At 50.1% G+C, this 14,817-nt stretch overlaps 6 protein-coding genes across 6 annotated transcripts; 2 read left to right on the forward strand and 4 right to left on the reverse strand.

Moving 5' to 3' along the window:
• Positions 1-940: 940 nt before the first annotated feature.
• Positions 941-2,431, reverse strand: Pdw03_8366 (Glycosyl hydrolase, putative; the record flags this gene model as incomplete). Its single annotated transcript, XM_014678023.1, has 3 exons — positions 941-1,537; positions 1,591-2,285; positions 2,341-2,431. The coding sequence occupies 3 exons, from the start codon at positions 2,429-2,431 to the stop codon at positions 941-943; spliced, it is 1,383 nt and encodes a 460-aa protein (XP_014533509.1).
• Positions 2,432-3,934: 1,503 nt separating this feature from the next.
• On the reverse strand, positions 3,935-5,742 carry Pdw03_8367 (T-complex protein 1, beta subunit, putative; the record flags this gene model as incomplete). Its single annotated transcript, XM_014678025.1, has 4 exons — positions 3,935-3,994; positions 4,059-5,433; positions 5,507-5,664; positions 5,740-5,742. The coding sequence occupies 4 exons, from the start codon at positions 5,740-5,742 to the stop codon at positions 3,935-3,937; spliced, it is 1,596 nt and encodes a 531-aa protein (XP_014533511.1).
• A 229-nt stretch (positions 5,743-5,971) lies between these two features.
• On the forward strand, positions 5,972-7,990 carry Pdw03_8368 (Peptidyl-prolyl cis-trans isomerase, putative; the record flags this gene model as incomplete). Its single annotated transcript, XM_014678026.1, has 3 exons — positions 5,972-6,044; positions 6,127-6,501; positions 6,555-7,990. The coding sequence occupies 3 exons, from the start codon at positions 5,972-5,974 to the stop codon at positions 7,988-7,990; spliced, it is 1,884 nt and encodes a 627-aa protein (XP_014533512.1).
• A 432-nt stretch (positions 7,991-8,422) lies between these two features.
• Positions 8,423-9,298, reverse strand: Pdw03_8369 (Integral membrane protein; the record flags this gene model as incomplete). The annotated part of the gene is made up of 2 exons (XM_014678027.1): positions 8,423-8,774; positions 8,862-9,298. The coding sequence occupies 2 exons, from the start codon at positions 9,296-9,298 to the stop codon at positions 8,423-8,425; spliced, it is 789 nt and encodes a 262-aa protein (XP_014533513.1).
• A 1,531-nt stretch (positions 9,299-10,829) lies between these two features.
• Positions 10,830-11,477, forward strand: Pdw03_8370 (Peptidase aspartic, active site; the record flags this gene model as incomplete). Its single annotated transcript, XM_014678028.1, has 1 exon — positions 10,830-11,477. The coding sequence occupies one exon, from the start codon at positions 10,830-10,832 to the stop codon at positions 11,475-11,477; it is 648 nt and encodes a 215-aa protein (XP_014533514.1).
• A 1,850-nt stretch (positions 11,478-13,327) lies between these two features.
• Positions 13,328-14,382, reverse strand: Pdw03_8371 (Integral membrane protein, putative; the record flags this gene model as incomplete). The annotated part of the gene is made up of 7 exons (XM_014678029.1): positions 13,328-13,514; positions 13,563-13,722; positions 13,774-13,825; positions 13,879-14,071; positions 14,128-14,151; positions 14,205-14,242; positions 14,305-14,382. 7 exons carry the CDS (start codon positions 14,380-14,382, stop codon positions 13,328-13,330), a joined length of 732 nt encoding a protein of 243 aa, XP_014533515.1.
• Positions 14,383-14,817: the final 435 nt, after the last annotated feature.

Consider the following 14,817-nt stretch of genomic DNA (forward strand, 5'->3'; position numbering starts at 1 on the left):
AGTGTGGAGCGAGTCGAGAATCCGGGTAGCGGATCATTCCCAACCGTACAAATACTCCGAATGCAATGATGGCAAATTCACCTGTAGTCTAATAATGATGTACGATGAAGAAATGATGAGAATGTCAGATTGCAGTGGTGAAGAGATGAAAGGAGAGAGATGAGCACATGTGCAGGCAGATAAATTTTGTGTAATTTACATGTACATTACAGACAGTGGCCAGTTTTTGACGCCTTCACCGCTGTAACGGTTCAGTATGGTAATTTAGAACACTAAATGCAGCGTAGCCTAGAACAACAAGAACATTCGAGAGTGTCTTACCCTGTTGTCCCCTGATCCCCTTAATCTGCATTGGTGTCTGCGCACTCCACATTAGAGTACATAATAAACAACTTGGTGTGTGCTTATAGACATGTAACTCGCCTATGGACGTGCCTCTCTATATTTCATACACTTGGACATTTTTTTTATCACACCGTGATGGATTCAATATTTTAAACGAGTCTTTCACAGTGGATCTTTCAATGCTGATCATGAATAGTTAACCCCCAGCCTTTCAGGAGTGGGTCAGACACCAGCGCCAGGGGTCAACACCAATCAAGGGCGGGCAAGACAACACACGACGTTGAAAGGTCTCGAAGAAAAAAAAAATCCGAATCCATTATCACAAATTTTTAAAAAGAAAGGAACTATGTAAAACCAAGGCATCACATCCAACGCCACAACTCCGTCCTCGTGCAGTGCACACCGGAGGTGTCAGTGAAAGGAAGGGGGAAAAGAAGAGTCAAATGGAAACACACGAAAAATCAAGATAGATAGATACAGGTGTAAAACGATGTTGCCACAGAAGCATGTGGAGCGAAAGGAAGTATAAAACAAAAAAGAATCACTGAGGATTTCACGAAAGATAAAAGAGGTAGATTTGAAGTGGCAGATGACTTTAACCGCCGCGGATCATCCAAGTCACAGCAATAGCCCAACCGCTGACGAAGATGACGGTCAAGACGCCTGCACCTGCACGGTCACCGGTACCGATGGTATTCAATACAGGGACATTATTGTCCGACGTATTGGTGCCGGCATTCGGGTTACTCTTCGAGGTTCCACCCGATGATACCGTCAGTGGCGCCTTGTTTTTGAAAGGAATCAGATTGGCAGACAAAACACCCAGCACAGCCATCTGTTGCTCCAGACCTTTGGTGCCATCCCAAGTGGCTTGCTTGTACCAGCGAATACCACAGTGCGAGCCATCATCACCACCCGAACATTGCTTTGCAGCGGCCTGGGCCGAGGTTTTCAGCTGGGGGAAGATCAGGTCGTAGGTACCGGGGACGATAGTAGTCAACATTCCAAGCCAGTTGGTGAAATAAGCCTTGAAGGTGATCTGGTTGCGATCGCAGTTACCGCTGGCTTCGCAGGTGATGTCCGATAGAATTTGGCCGCCGGCTCCATCAAATCCTGTGGTCGGGTAGAACTGTTGGGAGGTCTTGATGAGACCCTCAATACCCTCCTTCCATTTCGTTTCAGTGCCATTAGTCTAGTCTGGAGTTAGTATCAACCACCCATCGGCAACGGATCAAAAGGACTCACGTAGTTGTGCATGTAGGCAGCCCCACTGATATAGGTGGCGTAGTTGTAGGTCCATTGGAAATCGCCATGATCCGTGCACTGCGTGCCGCAGGTGGTGGTGTCGGCGATGTTCCAGTTCTTCTGCTTGAGCAGCGGGGTCGTAGCGCTCCAATCCCAAATTCGCTCGGCCCAGTCGGCATATGTCTTGTTTCCGGTATAGAGGGCGAGGCGGGCCGAAAGTTGGAATAGTCCTCCGTTCGAAATCGCATTCTTCGTCAGATAGCCGTCCTGGTACGGCCAAATCTGCCAGCGCATGCCACCGTGGCAGCTGCTGGTATCCCAGCGGGGGTACTGGGTGTTGAAGACACCCTGTGCGAGGGATACCCAGGAGGGTTCGCCCTCTCTTTCGGGGTAGTTGAATTCCGCGGCGGTAATAGCAGCAAGACCCCAAAAGACTTGATCGTCATTGCCCAGGTACTGACTGTAGTTGCTGGGGAAGAAGTCGTCATCGCCCTTCTGGAAGTACATTCCTTCCTGAACGGCATCATTGAACTGGGTATCACCGGTCACAAACCAGTACAGAATAAGGGTCATGAACATGGAACCGCCCTCCCACCAAGTGCCATCAAATTTACCCGGGATGTCCTTGGACTCGCGAGAGTCGTAGTAGTTCATCATGGTCGTAGCGACCGTTTTAGCCGCGCTTTTCAGGGAGTCTGAAAGACGCACTGAATTAGCTAACGTATGCGATCGAGAGGTGGGGGGACGTACTCTCGTCATCAATGTTCAACTCGATAGCGAGGACACCCTGGACGGCGAACGCACCGCCCAGCAGAGTGGCCAGCCACTTGGACAGAATCATGTGTAGAATCTTAAACGAGCGTAAGGGCCAGCGGCATAAGAAAGTTGAAGAAAGGAATTAGAAGTTTGGGGAGAAGATAAAAAGAATAAGAGGGTGGCTAAGAAAGAGATGACGGGGGTCTGGGGGTAATCGGCAACTGTCCCGGGGTTACAGTCCCTGGTACGGAGTACAGTGGGCTGCCTCCGTCAAAGAATGTTGAGCTAATCTGCGCATTGACGTTCTGATGAACTGCCAGTATACGTTATATTCTATGATTTGAATCTATATCTTTGTTCTTCTCCCTTCCATACGAAAAAAGCACTGGGTGGCTTGCTTGCTGGATCACTCGTCTATCGCCCCTAAAAATGAAAGCGACCACGGTTGGACTCAGTTCCTGGCGGCAAATCTAGCCCAGAAGGGGAAAAAAAGAGGTAAAATGAAACATCGGCATAGAACTGAGACAACCCTTGATCTCTGCGTTGATCTTGGTATTAGCCTCTATCAAACCTACAAAATACATCATCTTCTACTCAGTCAATGTCAATCTGGTCTCTTGCCCACATATGACCTACGAGATAGGAAAATGATCGTCCTGTCAAAATCTTAGAACATGCGATGGATGTACGAAGTGCAGCGTGGCTGCTATTTTTGCTTGAGGGAGAATAAAAACCCTAGAAAGAAAGAATCCCATATTCCACAAGGAGTACCGCGAATACAGATATCGATCCTGTTGCCTTGGCTGTCCCTTGGCTATACCCTAAGCTTTCCAACTCAGTGAGCGTCCGGTTCCGGGAGTCTTCCGCTTTGGGAGGAGTTGGGGCCGCATTGCTCAGGTACCCCTGGGCTGTCGTGTTACTGAAGTCACCACATTTAGCCTTTGTATTCTAGAAATCTGTTTCAAGGCACATCTGCACCACCCGTGAACTATTGTTGCACAGGGTATGTGGGATTGAAGAGGGTGTTGATGTTGTTCGTGCAAGTATGGGTTAGGTGGCTTACTCCGCATCACTCAGGATCCCTCAACTAGCTCGAAAGTAAAGGGAAAGCTCGGATGCCATGCTTTGTGATCAATCTAATTGGTCTGAATTTTCCAAAATCTCCATAGATTTTAGTCCTGCTTTGCAAATCATATCAGTAGAAGTTGAACACCAGTGCTCCGGAAGTGCATACAACATCAATCTGTACTGATCTGGGGTGCTCCACAAAAGTGGCCTGGCCCATCCGATCCTTTCCGCTGGGGACTCAAACCCCAGAAAATGATTCAAGGCAGACTCAATTTTTGCATCCAATACGGTAAGGACATATACTATGCATGGACTTGCAGGAGGCCATGAGCTAGCTATATCTGGGGCAACCGGTATCACTGGACTCAATTGATGTTGCACCTTAGGTCGACTTGGCAGACTACACAAATGGCTAGATGGATAGATCATGTACGTAGTTAAACTTCTATTGCACACTTTTAAGCTCTTTCAAAGAAAGAGTACAGAGATGAATACATCCATGTCATCACAATCGTGTCCATTACATCCGGTTGCGTTGGCGGGGAGCCGAGCGGATGATGTTGTCCACCCGCAGGAGAAGCTAAAAGAAAGTCAGCATAAATGCCAAATCGAGGATCACGAATAAACAAGGGCGAATGACATACCTCGGCTGCCTCGGACGCAGACGAAACCACCGCCTTCTTCAATTTATAAGCCTCCACCACACCAAGCTCACGCATATCCGCAATACCACCACCGGGCGTCAGCAGGTCAAGACCAGAGCTGGTCATGCCATTGTTGATCGCTGAGCGCAGGCGAGTGACCAAATCGCTCGAGTCCAAACCAGCGTTGTCAGCCAGGATGGTAGGCAGCTGCTTCAAAGCGTGAGAGAAGGAGTCGACAGCAAGCTGCTTCTTGCCGGTCGTGTTCTGGGCCGCCTGTTCAACAGCCTTAGACATGACCATCTCGGCGCAGCCACCACCAAGTGTGACACGGGGATCCTTGACAGTCTGGGAGAGGACGGCCAGAGCATCGTGGAGCGAACGCTCGGCCTCATCGAGAAGTTGCTCGGTCGCACCGCGCAGCACAATGGTGCAAGCCTGACCAGCGGCCACACCGGAGAACTTGATCAGGGTGTCCTCACCAATGATCACTTCTTCAATCAGATCACACCCACCCAACTTGACCTGGTCGGGGTGGTCGAACGTGGAGGCAATTTCGCCACCGGTAACAAGGGCCAGGCGCTCGATGCCGTCGAAATCGGCGTGCTCGATGGACATAATACCGGCCTCAGTGAACAGCTGCTCGGGCCAGTTGTAGATAAGCTGACGGTTAACGAAGCAGTTGATACCGTGAGCCTTGATGCGCTCGACCTTTTGGCGCATCTTCTCGCGCTCTGCCTTCTCCAACTCAGCAAGCTTGCCGGTCGACTCAACCTTGACTCGTGCACCGAAAATCTTGACCTTATCTGTGTCCATTGCTGTGTTGGCAACCAGGATCTTGGCGTTCTCCAACCGCTTGGGCTGGTTGACACCGACCTTCTTGTCCATAATGAAACCCTCATCGAGGTATGAATCGCTCAGCTTTCCACCGGCCTTCTTGATAATCTGGATGTGAGAAAGATCGGTGGATCCCTTGAGACGCAGAACGGCCTCACAAGCCAACTTGGCGAATTGGTCCCGGTCTTGCGACAGAACCTTCGAGCTAAGTGTTGTGCGGGCAATGGCGTGCAAGTCCTTGCGGAAAGCTTCGGGGTCATGGCTGCGGTTGACCGCCGTAGCCTCGAGAGCGGCGAGGGCAGCCTTGCTAGCTATCCGATAACCCTCGATGATAGTCTGGGGGTGAATTTTCTTGGCAACAAGCTGTTCGGCCTCACGCAGCAACTCGGCGGCCAAGACGGTGACCGATGTGGTTCCATCACCCACCTCATCGTCCTGGACCTTGGAGATGTTGACCAAAACCTTAGCCGCAGCGTTATCCAGAGCGATGGACTTAAGAATCGTAGCGCCGTCGTTCGTCACTAAGATCTCTCCTGTCGACCTGCGACAACAGCAAAGTCAGCATTTCCGGGGTCATATCAGCACATAGGATAATCGAGAACTCCCCCACGTACGCAGATTGTAGGATCTTGTCCATTCCCTTGGGTCCAAGGGTACTCTTCACGAGGTCTCCGACGGCGATAGCACCGACAAAGGCTGAGAGACGGGCATTCTCGCCCTTCTCTTCAATGACATCGTCACCAAAGATCTGTGTGGGATTGCCGAAAGATGCCTAGGAGGGGTGGAGGTGAGCCAGTGCAAACACATTTTACCCACGGTGTCGCGGGTCGATATCGGAACAGCATACCATGATGACCAGCTGAATAAGGCAATCGACCAAAGATCAAATGTCTTGCTGGAAAGGTTGAATCAACTTCTCCTGTCAACAGTGGGGTGAGAAAGGAGAAAAGTTGCCGCACGATTGGCCCAAGCTTCTGATTGGCTGCACTCCATCACCGCCCGCGCTGTCTCTCGACGTTTCCCTTCTGTCGTGACAATCCCTTTCGCTGGAATTGACCTTGTTCGTGTTAATACCGACAATGACTGACTCCGGCGAACTCGCTCAGGCTCCCGCGAACAAGCGGCCTCACTCTGCTATCGAGGCCGAGAACAGTTAGTCCCCTGCATCATGGACACCGTTCAGACCGCTCCCTCGAATGAAATGCAATGGATACTGACCGTATGCGATTGCTAGATGATGACTCTTCCGACGATGATTTCGGCCCTGCGCTGCCCTCAGAGGTCGCCCCCAAGAAGAAGCGGCGCAAGCTTCCTTTTGAGAAAGTCTACATCAATGCACTACCAATCTCCGCACGGTATTCCAGGTCCCTTATGCACAAGGACCAATTGTCATTTGTGACTGTTGCGCCATATACGGACTTTGTGATCACTTCCTCTGTCGACGGTTTTGTTAAGTTCTGGAAGAAGATGGCGGAAGGCATTGAGTTTGTCAAGGAGTTCCTTGCTCACCCAGGCGAGATTCGAGGTGTCACTGTCAGCGCCGACGGCCGCAGCTTCGCGACAGCGGGACTGGACAAGACGGTGAAGATCTTTGATGTTATCACATTTGGTAGGTTTGAAATGTGAAAATCTTGTGGAACACTGACTCACTGACACTGATAGATCTCTTGTCGATGTACACGCTAGAATTTGTGCCTCGATGTGTTTGCTGGGTACACCCGCGCGGGGCCTCGCTACCCCTGCTAGCCGTGACAGACGAGTCAAGTACCACGATACAAATATTTGATGGACGTGGCGAAAATCCCCAGCCATTGCACACCTTAAAATCGGTTCACCGCAGCCCTGTGGTATCACTAGCATTCAACAACGCCTTCAACTGCGTCGTCTCTGCCGACGAATCAGGAATGATTGAATACTGGAGAGCTGGAGATGGATCTTTCGAGAAACCTGACAATGTCTTCGAGCTCAAATCCTCAACAAATCTCTTCGCATTTAAGAAAGCCAAATCCGTCCCGACAGCAATCACAATCTCTCCGTCCGGCGAACACTTCGCCACAGTTTCCTTCCCTGACCGTCAAATTCGAGTATTCGAATTCGCAACCGGCAAGCTTTACCGCACATATGACGAATCAATAACCACCATCACGGAGATGCAGCAAGCCGGAACAGCACCGTACGAACTTGACGAAGTAGAATTCGGGCGCCGCCTTGGTGTTGAGCGCGAACTCGAAAACGAAGCCACGCGCAATAAAGTAAACGTGTCTTTCGACGAATCCGGCCATTTTCTCCTCTACGGCTCTCTTTACGGCGTGAAATGTATCAACACCTATACAAACCGGGTAGTCCGCGTTTACGGCCGCGAAGAGCCTTTCCGAGCTCTTAACCTCGCTATGTACCAAGGACAACCTCAACGCAAAGGCGTCGTAACCGTCTCCATGGCAGCCAGTAGCAACCCGCTCCTCCAGGAAGCCGAAGAACGCGATCCGATCCTCCTCTGCACCGGCTTCGCCAAGGTGCGCTTCTACATGTTCACGAACCAAACCGATATCTCGAAATCTGTCCGTGACGTCCAGAACGAAAAGCCAACCCAAGCAGCAGCTGGCACGGGTACGGCAGTTACCAAAGCCGCTGAGACCGGCACTGCTGCAATCTTGCACACAACCTTCGGCGACATTCACCTGCGTCTGTATCCCTCTGCTGCACCAAGGGCCGTGGAAAATTTTGTCACACACGCCCGTAATGGCTATTACAATAACACCATCTTTCATCGTGTGATCCGTAAGTTCATGATTCAAGGTGGTGACCCGCAAGGTGATGGGACCGGTGGTGAGTCTATCTGGGGCGGGGAATTCGCCGACGAGTTCTCCGTTCTCAAGCACGATAAGCCGTATACGCTGTCGATGGCCAACGCCGGACCTAATACAAATGCCAGTCAGTTCTTCATCACCACGGAGAAGACGCCGTGGCTGGATAACAAGCATACTGTCTTTGGGCGTGCAGTGCAGGGCTTAGATATCGTGCATAAGATTGAGAATGTGCGGACACATAAGGAGAAACCGGAGGTTGATATTAAGATCGTGAGTATCAGTATCTCGTGATATCTCAGCCTTGGGTGGACTCCAAAGAGGTTGTATTACAAAATACGTATTTAAGCAATTATTTAAATGCGCGCGCGCGTTGTGCCCTGTACCCTGCCACTTGGTCAGACAGCTTGAATACAATGGCGAAGATGAACAAGAAAAAAAAAACAGAATCGACAAAAGTCGTCAGCGGAATTTCACTTCGCCATCTTTTAGGTCAAAGCCCGAGAGAACAAGGAAAGAAAAAGAAAAGAGAGAGAGAAAAAAAAGCGCATGAAAACCAAGAATCAGAAAAACACAGTGTGAAGCCAAGAATCCGTACCAAACACCAAGAAATGCAACCATAATCAGTTCTTATGGTATAGAATTAGCGCATTGCGAATAGAAAGAAAAAGACAAGGATTTAAGAAACCTAAATATCCCCTTATCAGAGAAAACCCCAAACAAGCCTTAAACCTGTCGAATCTCCACATCTCCAGAGTCCTGCTCAACCTTGGTCAATCTCGTCCGAGTCCCGGGGACAGGAGTGCTGGTCTTCGCCATGGTCGAGCGCGAGCTACTAGCCAGAGATCCAGCAGCAAGATCGGGGGCCGGCACCGGCACCGGCGCGACGTCGGCCCAGGCGGCATCGCGTGGAGTCGGCGGGGAAGCAGTGCTTAGCAAGCTGCTGCCACCGCCGTGGTAGAGATTGGGCCGTTTAGCGTCATAGCGACGCTTAAACCGTACACCGAGGACTGCGATGAGACTGAATCCGATAGCCAGCACAATGAGCATGATGACCCATCGATAGTGGGTACTCCACCTGCACGGGGTTTTGGTTAGCGGTTGATCTTAGGTGCGGGGATAATTGCGGTCCCGACAGGCGCCATGGTGTTCGGATCCAACATACCATGACGGATTCTCGTCTGTGGCCGAGACGGGCTTGTTCGTGTTTGCGTTCGAGCTGGAACCAGATGTAGAGGCTGCGTTGGCTGTGGACTTGGTTGTTGTGGTGGCGGTGTTGGATGTATCTTTGCCGCCGGAGTTGCAGTAGTTATTATACCAGGTTGAGAGGGTGGCTTGGTCTGCAGCGCTGCAGGTGGAGCAGATGCTGCCGGAGGTTTTGAGGCTGGTGAGCAGGGATGACTGGCAGAAGCATGAGGTCCAGGTTGAGGCGGCGCCTGATTCACAGGAGGTCTGCGCGTCGGTCAACGTTGTGCAGGTCAACCCGCATTGCGGAAATGTATTGGAAGCTGAAGTGGGGAGGATGCTGTCGGCGGCTAGGGCTGAGATTATGAGGGCGATAAGGGTGAGGAAAAGGAATGGGAGGCGCGTAGTGAGTGACATGATGAGAGTAGTGTATTCGAGCTTGATTTAATGAGAGGTGAGTAGCGAATGTAGTGTGAGAGCCGTGAGGCTCAATTTGATATCTGTATAGAAACCCTCAGTCCATGGTTGTTTAACGAAAGATGAAATGAGACCAGAAGACCAGAAGACCAGAATACCAGGAGATGGTTTTGGGTCTAGTCGGGGCCGATTGATTCCGGATTCGGCTTTTCTTTTCTTTTTCTTTTTTTTCTTTTTTTTCTTTTTTTCCTTTTTTTCTTTTCTGGTCCTCCGTACAACAGAGACCATCAACTACAACAGTCATTTCTTTTTAATTACCTTGTGTATGTAGTAACCGTAGCACCGATCGCATGCGTCTTTTCAATTTCCGCAAGCAGCTCAGGAAATCTCAACATTCCGATTCCGATTCCGATTCCGATTCTCTTAACATTCTGACATCTGCCAGATCGACCCTCACTTCCAAGCTTCAAGTTCTAATGCCCATTACCATCCGGTAATAAGGTCGGATGCAGTACAATGATTGGCCAATTCCCACGTTTCAAAGACTATTTTAGACCAAAAGATCGCTTGGGCGTAACATGCGAGGGGGTTCAATTTGAGATTCTACTATGGTGTAGTAGTACATCGATGTGCTTTGGACGATGCATGGAGGAACGGAGTGATCTATGGAATTCTAGCAGAATCGACTGAACTGTAACCCATCCCAGTCTTTCATCTTCAAACAAGGGCCCACCACGATCGGCAGTTGAGATGGTTGAAATAAGGCGACGAAGTTATTTCCAAGTCGTGGCAAGTGGAGACGTTAAGATTATTGAGAGACACCCTTGGGCGGAGAATGATCTAAATCTTGTTATGCAAGATTGAGCACACCCCTATACAAGGATTGCGATATTATTATCTCAGGTACGGAGTCCAACGGCTGTTATGCATATGGCCCCCACTCTCCCTTTGCTGCGCAACGTCGGTAGTTTCATGGGTGTACTCCATACTCCGTATCGTGTCGCCTTCACTTGTGGTGTGTTGAATTGTCCGTGTCACAGTCAACTTGCGCCGATGGGATCTCAACCAGGTCGCTTAAAATGGACATGGATGTATGGATTGTACTCCGAATTATGCAGACCCATCCGTAAACGTCACGATGATAGCGTAGGCTCCGTGCACAAATCGGGTCAATTGTTCGTGACCATTCAACACAGCTAATGAGAACAGAGGTCTTAGCCACATGGCTAGTGGACTTGCTTCGATGCATGATTATCTTTCAAGCCACAGAAGGTAAATCGAAATGGTGTCTCCCTTTGGGGTCAGTTTCCCGGGTCATTGAAAATCGTTAGTGTGCGATGGAGGGACGCTTTTAGGCGATCTGCATAAATCGATACGAGGGATACGTAAAAGAGGCCAAAGAAGAAAAACAAGCAATAGAAGTCTCAGGGCCAGGCTTGGAGCAAAGCCCGTAGATGATTGGATAACAACTCCACCTTTTATTCCTCTCCCCCACATTCCCTTCTCCAACAACACTCCCAGTATACCAATCATGCCGACAACGCCCTCCCGCCAACTCCTTTCAACGTTAATAACCTCTCTCGGCAACACCCGCTGGACCTTACTCCGAACCCTCCGGAGTGAGAACCCCCTCGACCTAAACGGCGAGCTCCGCGGGACCGCGGCCTTCACCGCACAACCTCCCACCACCACCGACCGCGACTGGCTATACTGCGAAGAAGGGGAGATACCTAGCCATGTTGGCACAGGGGCTTTACCGCCTGGTCTACGGTGGACAAAGAAGTACATCTGGCGCCTAGACAGCGACAGCGGACGCGTTAGCGTCTGGTTCGTAAAAGTCGCGCCGGGCCCGGAAGAAGCAGACTACCTATTCCACAACTTCGACTTTGATTCGGGTTCGGATTTAGATTCGCTACCAGATTTGGAATCGGTGTCTGCGCAGAGGGATCCCGGTGAATTCGTCACGCCGCCCGTGCCGCCTGCTGTGTCAACCTCCGGCAAGACTACTGTCCTCAATGCTCGAGGCAACCATCTCTGTATCAACGATATGTATCGCACGGCGTATGCGTTCCGCATTGAGCCTGATACCGGGAAGGTGCTTAGCTGGGCTAGTCGGCATGTTGTGCGCGGGCCGAAGAAGGGGCAGGACATCGTTAATCGGTACGAGAAGGAGGCATGAGATGGGATTGGACGACCCTACAATTGCCATGTTTCTCGCGCGAGGCTACGAGCAGGTTGTGATAGACGCCTTATGTCAATATGGAGTCCTCTCGGGGGTCCACCAAGATCACGATCTTGATGATAAATGTTCATTTTCAACTCAAATCTCGATCTGGCTCCACTCTCCCTTCCACGCCTATCCAGCTATCCCACCGCTGCTCATAACGGGTCAATGAAATCCGGTTTTTCTGTCACCCAATAGCTCGATCTTAATTTGGTCCAATCTTTGGAACCAGTGGTCATGTTCGCCACGTCTGCGCCTACCGTTCTCATGCCGTTGCAGAAGGTACTGCACCACGGATCCACCGAAGAGGAACAGAACCAGGTCGCCGAGTACTACTCCGTGACCGAGGTAGTATTTGGGCTTATCGTCATTGCGGTCGATGTTGGATGAGACGAAGTGGTTCAGATTTCCCCGGCCGATGTTAAAACCAAGGGAGACACCTCGTTTGTCTACACCTAGAAATCAATCGAGTTAGTCTTGGCCATGATTACGTAGGCAAGACAAAAATGTGGAATTCGGGGTAAGAGCTACCTTCGGTGCCGTTACTAGTCCATGATATCGGGTTTGCAATGGCTCAGTAGATGCCCATCGCCCCGAGCAAGGAGCCTGCCTCAATCCGGCCGATGGTCGAGTCGACTGTGTTGCCACGGTCTACCTGAATCATGGTTCGATAGGCACACCCTGGCCCGTGTTCCAGTTCGCGTGCATGGATTGCAGCATTAGCTGGTATCTACATGTTGGGGCCCCGGGTCGATCGGCAGAGATTTGAGTGGTTGGAGCACGATGGGCATGTCGCGAGTGAGCCCTAGTGGAAGAGAGATCTAACGGGAAGAAAAGGGCCAACGTTATTGCAGGACTGATGATGAATCCTGAGCCTTGGATGGTAGCAGTTAACAGTAAAATGGATAAATGGATAAATAAGCCATGTCTGGGCATCTGGGGGAAATTAGGGCGACCCCCCGCATTCCCCCCGGGCTCCACTGAGCGAAGCTTTCCCGCCTCCATCTTGTCATGCAAGAATTGCAACGTCCACAACGGCCCACTCCTTTACGTGAACACGGAAGACGTCGAATTTGCTCAAAAACGTCCCCACTGTGTACACTCGGCTGAGAGCACATTGCTGTTGTGTCGGCCGACGTGACCATCATGAAGATTGATCTTCTGTAGTCCAAATCTAGTCAAAAGTGGTGCAGTCAACGCCTCGATTATCTATCTGTTGACTGTGTAGCTTTTGATTCCATTGACGTTGATGACCTTTCCCCCGTATTTCGATTAGACGGTGGTGAACTCGGCATGGTGGAAGGATTTTCTCGGCCTTGATCTCGCTGGCACCATAACCCCGAAAATTCAGCGCCTTAACCTTGAAGCCATACAGCACACCCCATAGTAAGGGTGATAGCCCTGGCTCCTCCCCGGCAGTCTCACATTCAATGTGCATACGACTTTGAGGATGTCGTGTGTGCTAATCGTCACATACAACCAAGCAACGAACTGTGACTGCAATTTGGGCCAACTTTGAGGTGGTAAGATCTGCTCATTGGATCTAGGGCGTAACTTGGATTTTGAGAGTATTGTAGTTACAATTTGTATTTGAGATGTTGTGAGTTCTAAATGTACCAAGATGGAGACCCGATATTTATGACTGTACTCGGAAATAAAGGGCCATTGCAAAGTTGTGATCAGAGCCCATTTTACCTTCTTGTAGCTACCTGGTGATGAGGAACCTCCGAAATGAGATGGAAACAAGAGCTAATTGACCCCGATCAAAGTGTGGTATCGTTGCGATACATCCCCGATCTATGCGATTACAGATCATTCTTTCGTTTAATATCGCCCGGACGGGATTGCGGTTTCATGGGGTTGCCAAATCCATTGACGCGTCCATGGAGCCACTTGAGAGTAATGGTACTCAGTGTCATGATAACGGCACTGAGAGTAAACAGGCCAATACGACCTGATGTGGGCAGTGCTTCGAAGATAGGATATGGGTACCTAGAATAATTAATAAGTGGCGTCAGAAGTGCTAGATCATACACGAACCATCCATTCTGGGAAAAGCATTGCTCAATCCAGAACCAGTAGCCGAAAGCGATAGTGCTAGACAACCCCAATGCAGGGAGCACAGTGATTGTCCAGGGTGGAGATAGGAGCAGCAGGTCAATCAACATCACCACTGACGGTGCTGCATGGAAGCTGATGTCTTTCATTGTGTTATTAGAGTTGCCCTAAGATGTACTTTTCATAGACATACCGGCATGAAGGGGAATTGAAATGTCTTCGGGAACAACCAAATGCCCATCAATCTATACTTGGGTTAGGGGAGACTTCGAAGTGAGCATCTCATCGAATTACGTACCAAGCGAAGACCCCAGTATAAAACACTGATCACAACTTCAAGGGGGGCACCGCATATCGATAGGATGTTTTTGATCAGGAACAGTCGCCGGGACGAGGTGATGTCCGCTACTAGTGCGACCGCAAAAGTGAGTGTTGACAGCGACAGGCCAATCACAGTCAGATATTGAAAATGCCATCCATACGCTTCATTGCTGTAAAATCTAAAGTTGAGCTTCGTTTCCAAGATCAAAACTAGACAGGGGCTTACGCTTCGTTCGGGTTTTCGTGAATGCTTCAAGAATGTTAGCAACCCCTCAAAAGTACAGCTTGATAGATGGCCCATACTATTTGAATGACCACAAAAAGCTCGAAAGTCCAGCCAACTGGAAAGCAACTCGTCAGTGCTGGACCGACGTGACAAGTGAAAGAGGACCATGGTACTTACGTGAACCAAGGCTGATAAGCCCCGTGAAGGGCTCGGCATCCACTGAAGCGGGTGCCGATCGATGAGAGATTTGGCCATATCGGGAGAAGAATAAGGACACAGGCGATCTCAAGTCCTCGTTCTATGTGTAACCTAGAAACTAACTTCTCCAAATTTGTTATGCAAGCGCAGCTCAAGGAACCAATGTGCTCCCGGGAACTGCCCAGGTGAAAGCTATGACGTTGGTTCAAGATACGAGCGCACGTGACAGGCGGAATGAATCGGCGGCATGCCGGTCTGTATCGGACTATAACATAACCCGGCTGATTCATCGTTTCTTATCTCGGCCATGTGCTTCCCCACACTTTTAGTCTGCGCTCCAAAGACAACCTTTCTTCTTTACATCAAAATTGAGAATTTTGTTGTGAATCTGTGGCCCTTGTCTGAGCATTGAGGTCAGTCGACTACCCGGTAGATCAAGTGATCGTATTGAACAGAACCACCTTCTGTTTTATATCTTGTTCTATATCCGAG

The sequence above is a fragment of the Penicillium digitatum genome, chromosome 3, assembly GCF_016767815.1.
Source record: "Penicillium digitatum chromosome 3, complete sequence".
Classification (NCBI taxonomy): domain Eukaryota; kingdom Fungi; phylum Ascomycota; class Eurotiomycetes; order Eurotiales; family Aspergillaceae; genus Penicillium; species Penicillium digitatum.